The sequence below is a fragment of the Sphaeramia orbicularis genome, chromosome 17 (genome assembly GCF_902148855.1).
Source record: "Sphaeramia orbicularis chromosome 17, fSphaOr1.1, whole genome shotgun sequence".
Classification (NCBI taxonomy): domain Eukaryota; kingdom Metazoa; phylum Chordata; class Actinopteri; order Kurtiformes; family Apogonidae; genus Sphaeramia; species Sphaeramia orbicularis.
This window is the reverse complement of record NC_043973.1, coordinates 8,872,890-8,889,237: the sequence shown is the minus strand read 5'-3', so window position 1 is coordinate 8,889,237 and position 16,348 is coordinate 8,872,890. Positions and strand designations below refer to the sequence as shown.

At 38.2% G+C, this 16,348-nt stretch overlaps 1 protein-coding gene across 1 annotated transcript in view; it reads right to left on the bottom strand.

Moving 5' to 3' along the window:
* Positions 1-7,193: 7,193 nt before the first annotated feature.
* The window catches only part of st6galnac5a (ST6 (alpha-N-acetyl-neuraminyl-2,3-beta-galactosyl-1,3)-N-acetylgalactosaminide alpha-2,6-sialyltransferase 5a), a 73,291-nt gene continuing 64,136 nt past the window's right edge, over positions 7,194-16,348 (bottom strand). Inside the window, 1 exon segment of the mRNA XM_030161128.1 lies at positions 7,194-9,587. Within this exon segment, the coding sequence (XP_030016988.1) occupies positions 9,332-9,587 (256 nt within the window). The 3' untranslated portion in view covers positions 7,194-9,331.

The window sequence follows — 16,348 nt, the reverse complement described above, 5'->3', positions numbered from 1 at the left end:
ATGTGGCTATATGAGCTTCTATTATTATTGAAAATCTACAGAAAACCCATTTCTGTGTTTAACCCATAAAGACCCAAACAACCACCAACAACCAAAAGCATCTACTGATGTAAAATGTTTTATACCTGTTGATCCTCTAAATCTATCAATATGTTGAAATAACTGGTCTAAAATCCAGGTTGTCATCTTTTCATGGTCATCAGATATAACCCTTTTTGGACATTCAGAGGTTCTGTAGTGAATGTGGAAACACCATCATCTTCTTCAACATCGATTCACCAGTTAAACCCATGGAGTTTGATGAATGACAGTGGATGGAGACACTTGTTTTATGTTCACTTAATGATATATTGTGCTGAAAATGTCACTTTTTGTTTAGTTTCTATTGATTAGTAAATTAAATATAGGAAAATACATGTTTATACTCCCCCCCCCCCCCCCCCCCCCCCCAGAAAATACATAGTATAATATTATAATAAATGGTGATAAATTACTTGGGAAAGGTTAAATAGAGAGAAAAATTCATTTGGGAACTGACATGAAAGTAGCACTTGGTCTTTATGGGTTAAAGTTAAAGATGTGGAGGCAAAACAAGTCTTAGCCCTCCACAACAGAACCAAAAACGTATTTTGCTAAATCAGATTCTACATTGATCATGTTATCAACCATATACTGTAACACTCAAGGTCCAATATTAATGGTCACTTAAATACTGTCTCCATGACAAGTCCATGAGATGCAATGGAAGGTACTGCTGCTTGTATAGTCATCAAAAATCATATACAACCAAAAAATAAGAGCCACATGTATCGTAAGCTTACTGAAACCAAACAAACTGAAATCTCTCTCTCTAATTATGGTCATGCTTTCAAAATTCTCTAAATTACAGTAAGTTGTAATGCACATGTGTGAGACATGAGATGAAATGAGACATAATATTGTTCTAATTGCCCTTATTTTTCATAAGAACTTTCAGGTTGGGATGTAAACATTTTCATAATGCAATTTTACTGAAACACAGAGAAATGTTTAGGGTTGAGATCATTTATAGTTTATTATTCTATTATTTTACTGGTGCAGCCCTTTTGAGATCATACGGGGCTGAATGTGATACCTGAACTAAAATGAGTTTGACACCCCTGTGTTAAAGTGAAGTTAAAAATCAGTGCATAAAATCTCTCTCTTTTTTTTTTTTTCATTTCAAGTTATGCTCCATTACATGTCTTAACACAAATGTGTAACTCCACACTCTTTTCACAATCTTCAGCCTTTTAAAAAACATAATCTTGCATCCAGACCAAACTGCCTTCAGACATCACACAAAAGCCATCAAAACACATACACTACACAACAGTTACTACACTTGGTGAAATCGATTCAAAACACTGCTGTGAGAACCTGTTATTACACAAATGAATAATGAATGAATAATGTAATGAATAATTGTTGTTTACCCCAGAGCAACCTCTTAATCTGATAAACAAAATACACTGTACAGACACAAGACAATTTTTTCTCCTCAATTTACTGTAGTAAAATAAACTGAAACAATGAAAAATAAAATGCACTACAACAGTTAGGGACCATAGAATACAGTAAAATCAATGCTGTTGTCTGTTTAAGAAATACCTTTTGTACAAAGAAATCACAGTCATTTCACCTCAGCTCTGCATCTGGTGTGATTCAAGACACAGATTATCATCACCATCAATGGTGACAGAACCCCTAAATCCAGCAGCACTGTACTGAGGTGTTGAGATTGAAAGTTGTATAGAATTTATTTTCCTCTGAAGGTCTGATCAAGGCTACTGTGAAGTGGCTCCAATCCAGCTGCAGTCTTTGTCCAACTCTCATTGACTTCCCATGGACAAGGACACAAATTGCAGTGGAAACTATATCTCTCCTTGCTCTTGTTCTCTTCATGTTTTTCTACCTTCAGGTCTTTGTGGATGCAAAAACTTCACTGAACCCATGGGTCTTTAATCTATCTGTCCTGAGGTTGACAGTTCTTTACAAACATTTTAACTCCCATCATTTCTATGTGCAGAACTCAGTGTTAACTTCAGTGACAACTTGAATGAATACTGAATACCACTCCTTTCTTAAGGCCCATTCATGCTTGCTTTACGTGTGTAAATATATGTGTCCGTTTCAAGGCCCATTCATGCTCGCTTGATGTATGTAAATATGTGTGTCTGTTCAAACAGTGTCAAGTGTAACAGCCTTTATACTTTCATGCATCTATTGTGTTGGAATGAGCGCTTATCAAGTAATCCACTAGAGGGCACCACTCTTGAGAAGAAGAAGAAAGTCAACAATAACAAACAGGGTGACGAAAGAGGAGGTATTGCTAATGTGGATACTAAAGGCTCATTTATGCTCGCTGTACATATGTAAATATGTACTTCTGTTTCTAACGTTGTCACTAACTTCATACTTAGATGTATCCAGTGTGTTGGAATAGGTGTTTCTCAATCAATCCACCAGAGGGTTCCACTCTAAATGAACATACTGGCCGAAGAAGAGTAAAGTTTTTTGAGAAGAAGAAAGTCAATAATAACAAATATGGTGGCGACAGAGGAGGTATTTGTAATGTGAATACTAATATTGATATTGAGAAGGGTGGATGACAAAAGTATCTTGATAGTTTTTCACTAACTCACACAGGCACTTGAAAAGTTCCACTATTTGTGGAAATGATTGTCTTCGAATCTCAACACTGCCTCCATGGTTCCTGGTGGTACTGCTCCGTTTCCTCTGTTGGGGTTCGCATCCACAACCTCCCAGGGACCAGACAGAAATACGGATGTGATGAACACAGAGGACAGACAGAACACGCTGTCCGTATACGTATGTGTCTTTAACGTAGAGTATAAATGTGGCTTTAATGAGCACATGAGACGGTCATATATGAAGGAATTTGTATGTAGAGTTTTTTAAGAAAAAAGTCCAAACATATCTGAATCAGGTGTGGAAAAGAAGAGGACTGGTGTTTATATTTTTAGGGAAAAGAGTAGCATTACAGTCAAGATCAAGAATTTGAGAGGATGAGACCATGATGAAACTAGATAAGATACAATACCGGGACATTATTGCTATTGCTATTAGAGGGAAAACAACTGATGATGTGGACACCAAATCTGAATTCAGAATTTACCCAGTGCATCAGGATTCTGAATGATAGGGATGTGCAAATAAACTTTTTTTTTTTTTTTTACATCTTGCACCAACACCTTTTAATGTGTAATGGTCAAATTGACCTATAGTTATGCACATCAATCCACTGAGGATCATTCTCAGTACCAGATCAACTTGGCTTATAATAATGTTTGAAAATGTTTCAGATACTGTTTCTTGTGCTTGTCAGCTGTGACACTTTCCCACTTTAGGAACCAACAGTAATCACCATCATGTTTGGATGGAAGTCCCTTGGTACATGGTTTCCATTTCAGAAATATCTTGATGGAATCATTCACCATGCCCGTCACTTACATTAAACAAACTGAGTGGGAGGAAATCAAGGTGCATCTGGAGGAAATTTAAATGAAATTTGAATTACTGTCTGAGCCTATCAGCTCATATGCTTTGCAGCTCATATGCCTTAATTCATTGATCATAATTTGAGACATAGTGATTGCTCAGAAAATGTTATAATAATAATAATAATAATAAATAATGGATTTGATTTATATCTCGCCTTTCTATGAACTCATACTCAAAGTGCATACAGTGGATCCATTATTCATTCACTCACACATTCACACTCTTGGTGGTAAACTACATATGTAGCCACAGCTACCCTGGGGCAGGCTGACAGAAGCGTGGCTGCCAGTCCGCGCCAACGGCACCTCCAACCACAACCGAACATTCATACGCATTCATACACCAGTGTGAGTAGCGGCACTGGAGGCAAGGAGGGTGAAATGTCCTGCCCAAGGACACAACATCACATGACTAGGGCAGAGCGGGATTCGAACCGCCAACCCTTCGAGGAATACTGGATCACCGAAGAGTCCTCCAATCTGGGGTCCAGAGAAAATTCCTGCTTTCACCTTAGCACCTGCACCAATTTTATTTATTTTTTTATAATGTTGACCAGTGATATTGCAGAGTGATATTTTTTAAGGTGGAATAACAGAATGTGACAGCCTGTGGAAAGATGAATTAAGAATTGTAAAGGTTTTGTACTTTAAGACTTGTGTGGAGAAGGGGTGGGATTAAATTTGTTTACGCTTCCCCCCACTTCTTTTCGTATATATGAATGAAGACATTGTATGTTATAAGGTTTCATGTTTTCTTTATATCTGTTTTATTTTTAGGCACTAATGTAGGGTTATGTTGTTGTTTTGTTGCATACTCAAATTAAAAAGAAAATAAATTTATTCTTTTTTTGATGTTAGCAAATGACTCAGAAAACAGAACCAGAAATATAGGGACAGCTTTTCAGCTGTGGTCTGGACTAGTCTTGAAAAGAAAACCTGAGTCTTCTTTGACCGAGATGAAGCCCAGACCAGTCTTGAATATTACAGGATTAGAAATGAATTCTTTGTAGGCGGTATCATAGTTTGGGATGTTGAGGTACTAGCTCCAGAAAAAAACCCTATTTATTCAGATTGTCACATGTGCATCTGTGAACTTGTCAGTGAGTACAAATTGGCCTTTTGCAATTTTTCTGTGTATTGTAACTATCCAAAATTAGCACAAGTCCTTTTAGAAATCTTCTTCATCAGTTGTAGGTCATGTAAAACATAATTGAACCCATTCAGAGACTTATTTGCCTCACCTCACTGGAGGACAAGGACATCTCTCATCTATATTATAAAAGCCAAGTGGCCTCTGTGTGTGTGCGTGCGTGTTTGCGTGTGTCCAGGACTCACACAAAATCTTGAAAGAGATGGCTGCTGCAGTTTGGCATACTTACATATTTTTGGTCAAGGAAGAGACTAGTGAAAATGGCTAGTTGATAGGACCAATATTTTGGGAGATATTAGTAATTTTGGGATACAATAGCTTTACAGTCACGTTGCTATGGCCAGAATGCTTTGGTGGTGACTGCTGGACAAATGCAGCATGCATGAATACACAACAGCATAAAGACTACCACATCTAGAGCCCGTGGATCCCCATGGGTCAACGGGCTAGTGTTTACTAACTGTAAAAAGAAGAGTATCAGGTAGTTGCATAGTATATTTATCAACTAAAATCTGAAGTGTTGGGTTAAAGGTTCTGAAAAGTGACAAACGGCTGCTTTATATTTGTAAAATCACAGGTAATTGTTTTTTGGAATCGAAACCAGGCTAATCAAAGATGTCACCTTGATGTGGGGTCTTTCACACAAAGCAACTGATTAATAGAAAATCATTAGTTTTCTATTAGGAGGTGATAAAGAGATAAACAGTCATTTTCAGATCTGCTAGTCATTTTTATATTAGACCTAATGAGCAATTAATCATCTAATTTACATATTCAGTACATTTTATTGATCTGGTAAAGGCTCAGATGTTTAAAGATAAAAATTAACATGCTGTTGAATACTAAATTTTCTTTTCATTACCTCACAATGCATGTATCCTCAGGCAAATCAGAATGAATCACAAATGCTCCTTCTCGGAACTAAACTTGGCCATGGATCAGTTTGTAATTCTAGAGAATTATGAGAAGGTCTCGTCTGCTTAGCCTGTATTTCATTATTATTTCAGTACACAGCTGCATGACACATTCAGATGGGGAGAGAGGTTGAAAAGTAAAATTGCAGCTGCTGTTGAGAGTGAAGGTGAGTCACTGGCCTCCTGTCCTTTGCAAGGTCTTCATGTCTGAGTACTATGGCATACAAATACAGAAATGCACAGTATTTCAGTATCACAAATCTGAAATAGAAGCTACAGGTCACAAGAGCACTGATTTAAAAAAAGTAGTTTATTAAGCATAACAAAATAATTCCATAATTACGGTATGTATAAAGAGAGGCAAATTAGTGAAGTTGTTAGTCCATTAATTAATTTGCCATGATTTTTTTTTCTGATTTATTACAGTATGACCACTTTCTTTGGAATTTTCAGTATTTGTTAGAAGTAAATAAGCTTTTTTGTTTTCTTTTTCAAAATGTTACAATATTTGTCATTTTACAGACTGTGTTTAAAGGAGCTATATGTCATATTTCTACTTTAAAGTAGTCAATAAGTGTTTAGGAAAAAAAAGGATTTCTCCATTTTTGCTGTCAAAGATGTCAATATGCACTGAATTTATTGACAGTGTTACTGTGACTGTGACTGTGATTAAATGTGATCACTGTAAGGACTAGTGAGTCACTCTGCAGGTCTCCCATGATGCTGAACATAGACTGTAAAATTATTGGAGAGAGGAGCCATAAGGACACTTTTAAGTCAGTAGTTTGCAGTTTGACTAACAACATGTTGGAGTTTTGGACCTAGACATCACTACAGTTGAACGAAATGGGAGGAGTTGCAGGAACACAAAGGATTTGAGCTGTCTTCAAAGGGTCAAAGGTGAGGTAATATAAATCTAAATGCTAGCTTCCTGACTTTTTCATCAAACTGTAACAAGGTAATTTTACGGTCTTGTTAGTGGAACCTATTAATTGTAACTATAGAGGAGCTGTCTGTCAGGAAAAATTTGTTGTATTAAATAGAAGAACTACAGAGGGGAAAAACAGAGGAAGAATACACCAGAGCACTTATTCTAGGTTCCAAATCCACTGAATGAGCCCAGAGAGGCTCCTAGAAAAAACCTACTGACTTAGGATTTTAGAAATTCAATAGGCTTTTTGGAACCACTCCCATTACAGGTTTAAGATACTTTTTCATTTGTTTTACTCTGGAGTTGAGGTCCTTGCCCTTTGGCATTGAAAACTATTTCAATGGCCAATTTGAGGATGACAAGTGTTAAGAAACACCTTTCACAGTCAAAGAAAGTAACAAATTGATTTAACCTCCTAAGGCCCAGGAAATGCCAGCAAAGTACAAGCTTTTTATTAAATAAGTGCCTATATTGGAAACATCATGATGCAACAGTTTTTTCAGATGCAGTTTTTAAAATCTTTATGGAATGTCCTTTGTGGTGGACAGTTTTCTTTTCTTTTTTGTGTATAAAGTTGTGAAACTCTTGTCCACAAATGTGGACAAAAAACCCATAGCTGGGTCTTAGGAGGTTAAAAAGTATTGCTGTTGTTTTCACCTCTGGACACAGCTCTAAATGAAAAGAAGGCGTTTTGATGAAAATGCAGCATTTCTTCTGCACTGGTGATTTTGGTTATGAAAGTTATAAAGACATAAAGTATGTTTTGTTAATATATTTGCTAAAAACAGAAGTGATTGAGATGGAGGAAATTTATGGCTTTACTGTGGCTGTTTTCTGGCTCAGCCAACTCAGTGACTTATGAAAAGATTATTAGACACAGTTTTATTTTAAAGGTTAAACGTTAACTCACTTTATTATCCCTGTAGGGAAATTCGATTTTTACGTTTCACCCATCCTAATACACACAGCACCTAGCAATAGCATCAGCTAATAGCACATTAGGAGCAGTGAGTTGCCTGATGATACCCTAATACAGATGTGTGCAAACAATGAGCTTTATACTTTATTCAGTGAGTGTTACAGTCTGTAGATATATAGCATCTCTTCATTGGAGGTTTTGGTTGCCCTGGGTGCAACTTCCCGCTGCTGTTGATAATTTGGAAAATCAATACTGCATATAACCCATTTAATCAAAAAAATAGTGTCCAATTAAAATAATCAGAATTTACAGGCCTAAATAACACATTAATGGCTCAGACAGATAATCAGGCAGAGGCCTAAACTATTACAGTGCTAATTACTTTGCTAATTCATATCATGTCAAGTTTGAGCAAAACAAAACAGTGCACATGTTTGCTGCCATACAAATCCATCAGCAGAGCCAGGTGATGTACTCCTCCCACTCCTGCAGCTGTTTGTGATGTATGAGAAGCCATTATCTCCATGGAGGAGACATGACGTGGTGTGACCCAACGCATCTCTCCTCTCATTACTTACATTACAAAGATGAGGCCAGAATCAATATGGACTTAGCACCAGGTTGTATCATTAAGAAAGCAACAGCGCTCACAGCTCTCTCCTGACTGACACCTGATTCTTATTAACAGAGGAAGAAATAAGGAGAAAATAGAGGATGTAAGAGGGAAAGGAAGTGTGGCATGTACCGTACTTATTAGTTTAACAAAAGAGAGAAAACTTAGTATTCCTCCAAAAGGTGTTATTCTCCTGTGAGGTGATTCAGGCTCACGGAAGCAGCGGCAGATGATTATAGTGGAATGGATGCGGGTGCTGCATCTTCTGCTCTCGATCTTAATCTCCCACTTGTCTTGTGTGACATGGCTGTGCATTTACATGGAAATCCAGCTTGTAGCTGTATAAATCGCACTATTAACTGGTGACAGAAGCCGACAAAGCCTTATGATACATACATATACAGGGCCCCGTGAGGTGCAGACGAATACATTCCTATGAATGTTATGCACTTGTCATTCAGCTGGGATGTGCTGCCTTGCTAAGTTTGACTCAGGTCACACTTTAGTGGGCTTACACATCACACATCCGAAAGGCAGAATAAATGAAGGCTGGGGAAGTAATTCAGATATCTGCTTTAAAAAGAGTTAGAGACTTTGTTGCGTGACAAAAGAAGCCTAAAGAATCTCATTCAGCTTGACCGCCTCAATCAAAATTGCAGAAGATTGTAAGTCATACTTTGTATAGAGGCCAAATTTGACTCAAGCTACACTATCAGGATTCAGTTTATGCCATCCCCTGGACTGCAGTTAGATTGTACTACCATTTTTGTTTCAGTAAACCAACAGCAGTGATGCACTGATTCTTCATCTAACAGAGGCTTTGTGGAGAGCTCACACTCAAGTCTGAATCCTCTGATAAACATACACGTTCATACTACACATACAGATGCACACACAAGTCAGAGAATCCACAGAAACACACTGCATGCATGTATGATGGCAAGCAAGATGATGTTGCCTCTTTGTATAAGCTCACTTTATGAGGTTTTCAAAAAAGGGATGTACAGATGTGAACTTGTCCACCTCGGTAAACAAAAACACACCACTGTCTCTGCAGTGCCACTAGAAAGTAGGAAAGTTCATAAAAAGTTCAGCAGGATCAGCAGGGCTTATCTTCATTCATGTTTGTCCTTATCTGCTTGTGTTTTTCATCTGTCGATTAATGGCCCATTGACCCCTGGTTCAAGCTGACCCATGCCATCATCCCCGTCCTGAGTGTCTCTGAGATGGACGTCTGAAATATGTTTCAGACCACACACCAGTCACGTCTTCTGGGGTACAAAGGGTGCGATTGTTCCCTCCAGCGTTTGGTTGGCGGCTGTCAGAGGTGGGGGGCTCCAGTCCGGCTGGTAGAAGTGGATGTCAAACGTCCGTGCCCATTTGGCGAAGACTCGTTTCTCTGTGATGAAGCGGTGGTGGCTGCCTCGCCGCCCTCGCTCGTGGGAAATGTACATGGCACATTCATCTGGACCACGCGGCTCATAGTAGTGGTAGGGCACAGAGTGGTGCTGAGGCTCCCTGCAGGGGGGTGGGGGGATGGGTGGGCAGGAAGAAACAGCTTACATTTAACAACACTTTAATGAGTCACTTGAGCTGCATGTGATACCAAAGAGTGTTTTTCATTTCAGGGGGAGGCACCCTCATCTGCATTTATTTGTTTCATGTGTGTGCCATTCTACAGGGCCTTTGCAACCACATTTAACTTTTTTTTTTCTTTTTTAAATACCTTCGAATGCTACCTGCTGCTCTATGCTAAATTAAAAAGCTTATTAAAGAAACAGCGTAAAACAAATATAACTACTTTCGCTATGACAAAAAAACATGGAATTTTTGGTTGGAGAGAAATATCAGATATCAGAAGATATCAGCACAAGATGAACTTTCCAATTCACTCATATAGCTACAATAGAGATTATACAAACATTAAAGGAGCTGTATATAAGTATTTTGTTTCAAGTAATCATAAAATGACCCTGAATGTCACCAGACATTAAGGAATCATGTTCATTTCAAATACTGATGTCACTGACCATAGTAGTCCAGCCAGAATATTTGCATTTGAAAAGCTAAGTGGCACCCCACAAGTAATGTTTATGTTGTCATTTTGTGTTATGGTCCATCACCTATCTCCCAATCACGAAGTCATCCAGGTTGCCAGTTCCCACTGAGCTGCATGTTAGAACATTTCTGATCACAAATGTCTGACGTTACTAAACCTAAAAGACCTCTTATTTTTCCCAAATACGTCATAACAAAGTGAGAGACAAACCAAGGATATGTATAGGAGATGCTTTTGAAACAAAGAGACGGCTGAAAGTGGAGAAGAATTTGAATACCAACGCCCACTCTCCCGTGGTCTCCCACGGCCCAGGCCCGCAGTCTCACCACCTGGTAAGAGCCACTGAGAGCCGTGGCACGGTCTTTTCACCCAGTCCCGGGCCGCAGTCTCTTCACTCGAGCCACGGTGTCTTCTCTCAGGGCCGGAAGACACCAGGAGAGGACACCGTCTAAGACCGGGTGAAAAGACTGGGCCTGGTATAAATACCGGTGTAGGACTCGTCGCTTGCCATGGTAGCTCCTCATAGTAGACCAGTGGTTCCCAGCCTTTTTTGGCTCACCATATATTTTTTATTAGTAAGTTTTTTTCTTTTTCTATTTTTAATCAATTACTAGAAATTTCAGGCGACCCCATTTGAATTTAAGGCAACCCCACGTGGGGTCCCAACCCCAAGGGTGAAAAACACTGTAGTAGATGCTCATGATGGATCTGGCAACCCCTAGTCTGGGGGGAGGCAGAGGGGATACCACGCTCTACAGTATTTTGAATGTGATTGCAGTACCAGTTTTGGCCATAATCCTACATACAACTCCTTTAACACAAAACACAAGAAAAGTGAAAAGCAAACATTGGATGTGCATTCTTAATTACATACCATGTATTATGAAAATTTATCTTCCATAAGCATTTATCTGTTAATACATTATATTAAGAGCCTCCATGCTTTTGCAGAAGCTTCCAACAATAACACTTCATGAGTCTCGTAGACATACAATCAGTGAATAATTATCTGTGGTGTTCATAGTTGCACTGAGAGGAAATTCAGTTGTGTTGCTTCATCATGACGTGAATATTTCAAAGCCTTTCAGAGTGATCAGGTAGTTTAAATTAGTTTCTGCATTGTATAGTGCTTTATATTTGGTTTAACACAGAGCCCAGTTTCCACCCCTTCCAGTGTGTTCCTTGGGACGTAACTTAAGCGGGGTACACACATAAGGATTTTCGAAAGATTTTTTATCTGTTACAGACGCCATACATGAAGATAAAAAATCAGATATTGAACAGTTTTGATCGTACTCTGTGTGGTGTGCTCTGATAATCTCAACACGGCACACCACACACATAACTATTCTGTCCCACCACTGATCTAGAATCTAGTCCTCCAAGCCAGAAATCAAACGTGATCTAACAAAAATGAAGAAGAAGAAACACAGCATGACTCGGGAGCAGAGTCCTGCACTGGGTAGGGTAACCCGCAAAAACATGCGGGAACTGGTAAAAAATAACAGAGAATTTTCAGAGGCATGGGAAAAATTATGAAAAATGTGGGTGGGTACCTTGGTTTATATCTGGCCAAAGATGTCATTGAGCAGCACACATATTAGAGATTTATTGATGGTGTGCATTTTAGCCAGAAATAAAGCACTGAAAAGTGAGTTACTGTGTGGACAATGTGTTTAATCATGGGTCGGGTTGTGGCTCTAATGTACGGGTATGGGTGGGTGCAGGTTTGGAGAAGTAGAGCCATGCATGACTCTGCTCAAGAGTCGTCGGCTTTCCCCACACACGAAGATTTTTCGTCGTAAGTATTGAACAAGTTTAATATTTACGATTGTCGGCCCCGACCCGTTTCGGAGCTGATTATCGGGACAAATTCACTCTTAACACACCTCAGACCACAGGATAATCTTATAGGGTAATCTTATAAGACAAAAATAATCTGGGGTTTGCCGTCCTTGGTCAGGAAGGGGGAAAATTGGGATGAAAACAGCCCTTGACTTGTAAAATTATTTTTTAAATTGATGAACTGCAGTCCAGTGCACAGTGTGCCTCTCCGGGGATACTATGTTGACAACCCTGGTTATTGCGGTCTAAGCATAATTTTGTTTTGTTTTTTTTACCATCTTCACCCCCGAGGAGACACTCTTGAGAAGTATTTCTTTTCTGGCTTCCACCTCGGACACAATTGTTTCGATTTCTGTGGTTGTGGTTCTTTTGTTTTTTGCCTTTTGGCACCATCGCTTCTAACAAACTGTGAAATTTACATCTCTCCTCATGTAACCACTTCCTTCATTCACAAATCAACTCTAGGCAAGCGGCTTCCTTATGGAGAAATGGGGGCATGGTAGTATGCTAATCACAAATTGCGAGCATGTGCCTGTCAATGTAGAGTGATTCTGATTCACACACATACACAAGGTGGTGAGAACAAAATTGGCCTTTGCACAGGTGTCATGAATCCCATGTGATTTGCGTATACACACTTATTTTGTGTGCAAAGTAAGAACATTTCCATGCACATATTAGTGAGTGAGGCCCATTGTCAGCATGTAAGATTATTGAAATGTCACCTAGTGTATTTCATGACTCTTCTAACCCACATCTTTTTGGTCTCTACTGCATTACATTCCAGTCAGGTTTGATATGAGATGAGCTGAAACCCATTCAGTGTATGATCAGCACCAAATTAGTTATTAATGTAAAATTGTGTCACTATTTCAGGGGTCTTCATTCTCTACAATTGTTAATAGTTTTGTAGACAAACGCGCAGAATTAACATGGTAGCACTGCTCTGGCTTTTTTTTTTCATTCATCATACAAATATTGTTCTTTCAAAGTGAAGAATAGTCAAAGTTGACTGAACTAACTTTATCTATACAAAACCTTAAAACAAATAAATGTGCTTTGACAAACAAAGCAAGGACAGAAAACTCAAAAAGTAAAGTAACAACAGAAAACACACAACATTTAGACATTAGGCAAAATTGACTGTTATCTAAAACACTATGTGCTGGCATTCACTGAATAGTGGTCTTTAACTTGACACTGTTAGTTGATGTCATTGGTGTTTTCAGTAAGTTTGTTGAGTTTCACCCTTCATTCTTCTCCAGCTGCACCATCTTATCTAAATATGGCCACTTGTTGACATATAGCAACCGTATGTTCAGTCAGAGTTGTCCACTATCCCTGCATCATAATTTGTTCATGCAAATCTCTCAGTTACCAGCAGTTATGACTAAAAATGTGGTCAATGAAGTCACAACAACCTTGACATTTGTTCACCAAAAACCTAGCCACTTCATCCTGAAGTCTAAATTAGGGAAATTTCTCTTAAGGCATTTTAACATGTGCCCACACGAATGGACAAACATGAGGTCAAAATGAGCTTGATCTAGAGCAGGGGTCTCAAACTCAGATCGTCGAGGGCCGGTATCCTGCATGTTTTAGATGTATCCCTCTTCCAACACACCTGATTCAAATGATAAGCCTATTATCAAGCTCTGCAGAAGCCTGATAACGACCGTCAGGTGTGCTGGAGGAGGGAAACAACTAAAACATGCAGGATACCGGCCCTCGAGGATCTGAGTTTGAGACCCCTGATCTAGAGGGAAATAACCGAAAATACCCCTTGCAAATTTTACTAATGGCAGCCATCAAATGCATCACTATCAAGTGGTTGAAACCTGAACCTCACACATATAACATTTGGATTGAGAAAGTGGGGCAAATCTATCAGATGGAGCAAATTACATATGTACTTAGAATTCAGGGAGAGATATTTACAAAGAGATGGAGTCCCATAATTAAGCTTTTAATGCAATAAGCATTCAGAAGTGGTCGTATACATGTGTGTTTTTGTCATTCATGTTTCATTTGTGATTAACTGTAATCAACATCTACTGCAGGTATCCTTTTTTTCATGTGTGCCATATGGGAATGTTTGATTAGATATTTAAATGTATATTTCCATGAGCAAAACTAAATAAAAATTAAGTTTAAAAAAAAGAGCTTGACCTTTAACCTTTGGCCACCAGTATAGTGAGCATGTGTGCCAAATTTCACAACACTCTGTTCCATTGCTCAGACATTACATTTTAATGTAATGTGGACCAGTGGATAGACAGAAACCTTCTTTCAGGGAATATCTTTGGAAAAAATATGAATGCTGGTCAGTTGCAAGACACAAATAATTTTGTGGTCCCATTTAAATGATCCCCATTTACAAAGGATGATAATTTTAAAAGTCCAGAAAGTCGTGGTTGGTGACAAAAATGGTAAAAAAACATTTATTATTGCATCACCAAATTTTACCTTAAGTTTCGTCTGGTCATGTTGAAATTGCAAATACATTTTCAGTGACTCACAACAGATCGTGTAGAGAGACATTTCCCATGATGACACCTTCACCAATTTGAGATTTGCAGTCTTTATATTTACTTATTTTCACTGTCTGATACTACAGCAGTTAAACAACAAACTGCAACTTTTTTGGCTTCTAAAATGATCTTGTAAACCGACAAACATTATATGTGTAAATGATGGCATACTTCAAAGGGGAAAAAAATAACTTGTTTCTCACCAGTGACTGTAATGAACGTTTATCTAAAGGGGCAGGATTTTATAGAGATGCTCCATGGATGCATCTGAGAACCAACATGATAGCTGCGCTCTCATGTCTTCAACAGGACACTCCACAAACCAACGGGTGGAACCACAGAGGCTTTGTCCACTATTTATGTCCAACCTGTGATTAAAACTAGTGCGACAATATTCTGAATGGCTACACACTGTCTGATTTTAGCAGGAAAGCCCATTAATGAGAAAGCTAAATAATCCTGCTAGCTAAAGCATGCAGTGAGCATGAGGTTTTTAGATTTTGAAAAGGCCAGTATTCAAGGCATTTCTTAAATGATAAAATTACACTGCTCCTATTATTTTGACAGTTTAAATTTGGACAAATGCTGTTTTATTTCAAACAATTACGGTCCTCAAGTGAATATTTTTCATACTTTTAGCATCCAACAGCGCAGATGCCAACAAAATAATGATGTATTTCATCTCGCAGCATTTTCAACCAGTCCACGCAACAAATCTATGTAGTCATTTATCTTCATATGATAATCATCACACCATCACCTTATGCATACACAATTTCCACTGTGTGTATGTGTTTCACATAAGTTTTATTTGGACAACAAGCCTGTGGCTATTTCTGGTGAGATATTGACGAATCTCATTGTATACTCCAACGCAGTAAGAACATTATATTGCATTATGCACACCATCTACCAGCATATGTTTGCTTCTCTTACTTTTCTCTCAACTGAATAATAAAATGAGTGAAGACCTTGCAGAAGGTAGGACTGAGCTGGTTTCTTACATGCAGAAATTTCTGGTCAAAACTCTGCTCTTTGTTTAAACCCAGTTCAAGAGTTTCCACAAGTGTATCCTCAAAAGGTTCCAAAACCCATTTCCTTTTAAAGTTTAGGTAAAGTGTGTCTTTCCACTTTGGTTTTGAACAAGACAGAAAAAAGATATTACTTTTCTATCCCTCTTTCTTTCAGTCAGATTTTGGTAAAACCCCAAATGTTTTGGTTTTGATGTTTCAGTGTCTGATATACAAACAAACAGCATGAAAGGGCCCTGATATGACAGAGCCCTGCTTTCTGTACATATACTGGCTGCAAAAAATAACAGTTGAAATGCTACACACTGTGATTAAAATGAAGACTGTTAGAAGATCTCGGTAGGTTTTTTGTATTGTTCATAAAGTGAAATGTAAGGAACGTACTTAAAAAACAAAAGGCAACAACAACATAACTACGCAGAGCAGTTACAGCTTAGAAACATGGGACTGTTTTGCAGCACTAATGAAACTAATCAGTGCAAAGAATATGCTATAACATGTTATTTAGGGTCTGTTTTGGCATTAAGAATACTTATACTTAGGGCTTGGCGATATGGAAAAAAGTCATATCACGCTAATTTTTATCATATCAGATGATATCGATATGTATCATGATATAAATCAAATCAAATTTTTGTCAAGCTTAAATTTTACATTACTCATAAGTTAGTTGTGAAGACATCAGAATGTTATTTTTGATTTAAATATGATTTATTTTCTGTCAGAGGTTGAACATGACAGATGTGCTAAAGAACATTATACAACTGCTCTGATAAATAAAACGGTGCATATATTTAAAACTAAAGTAAAAGT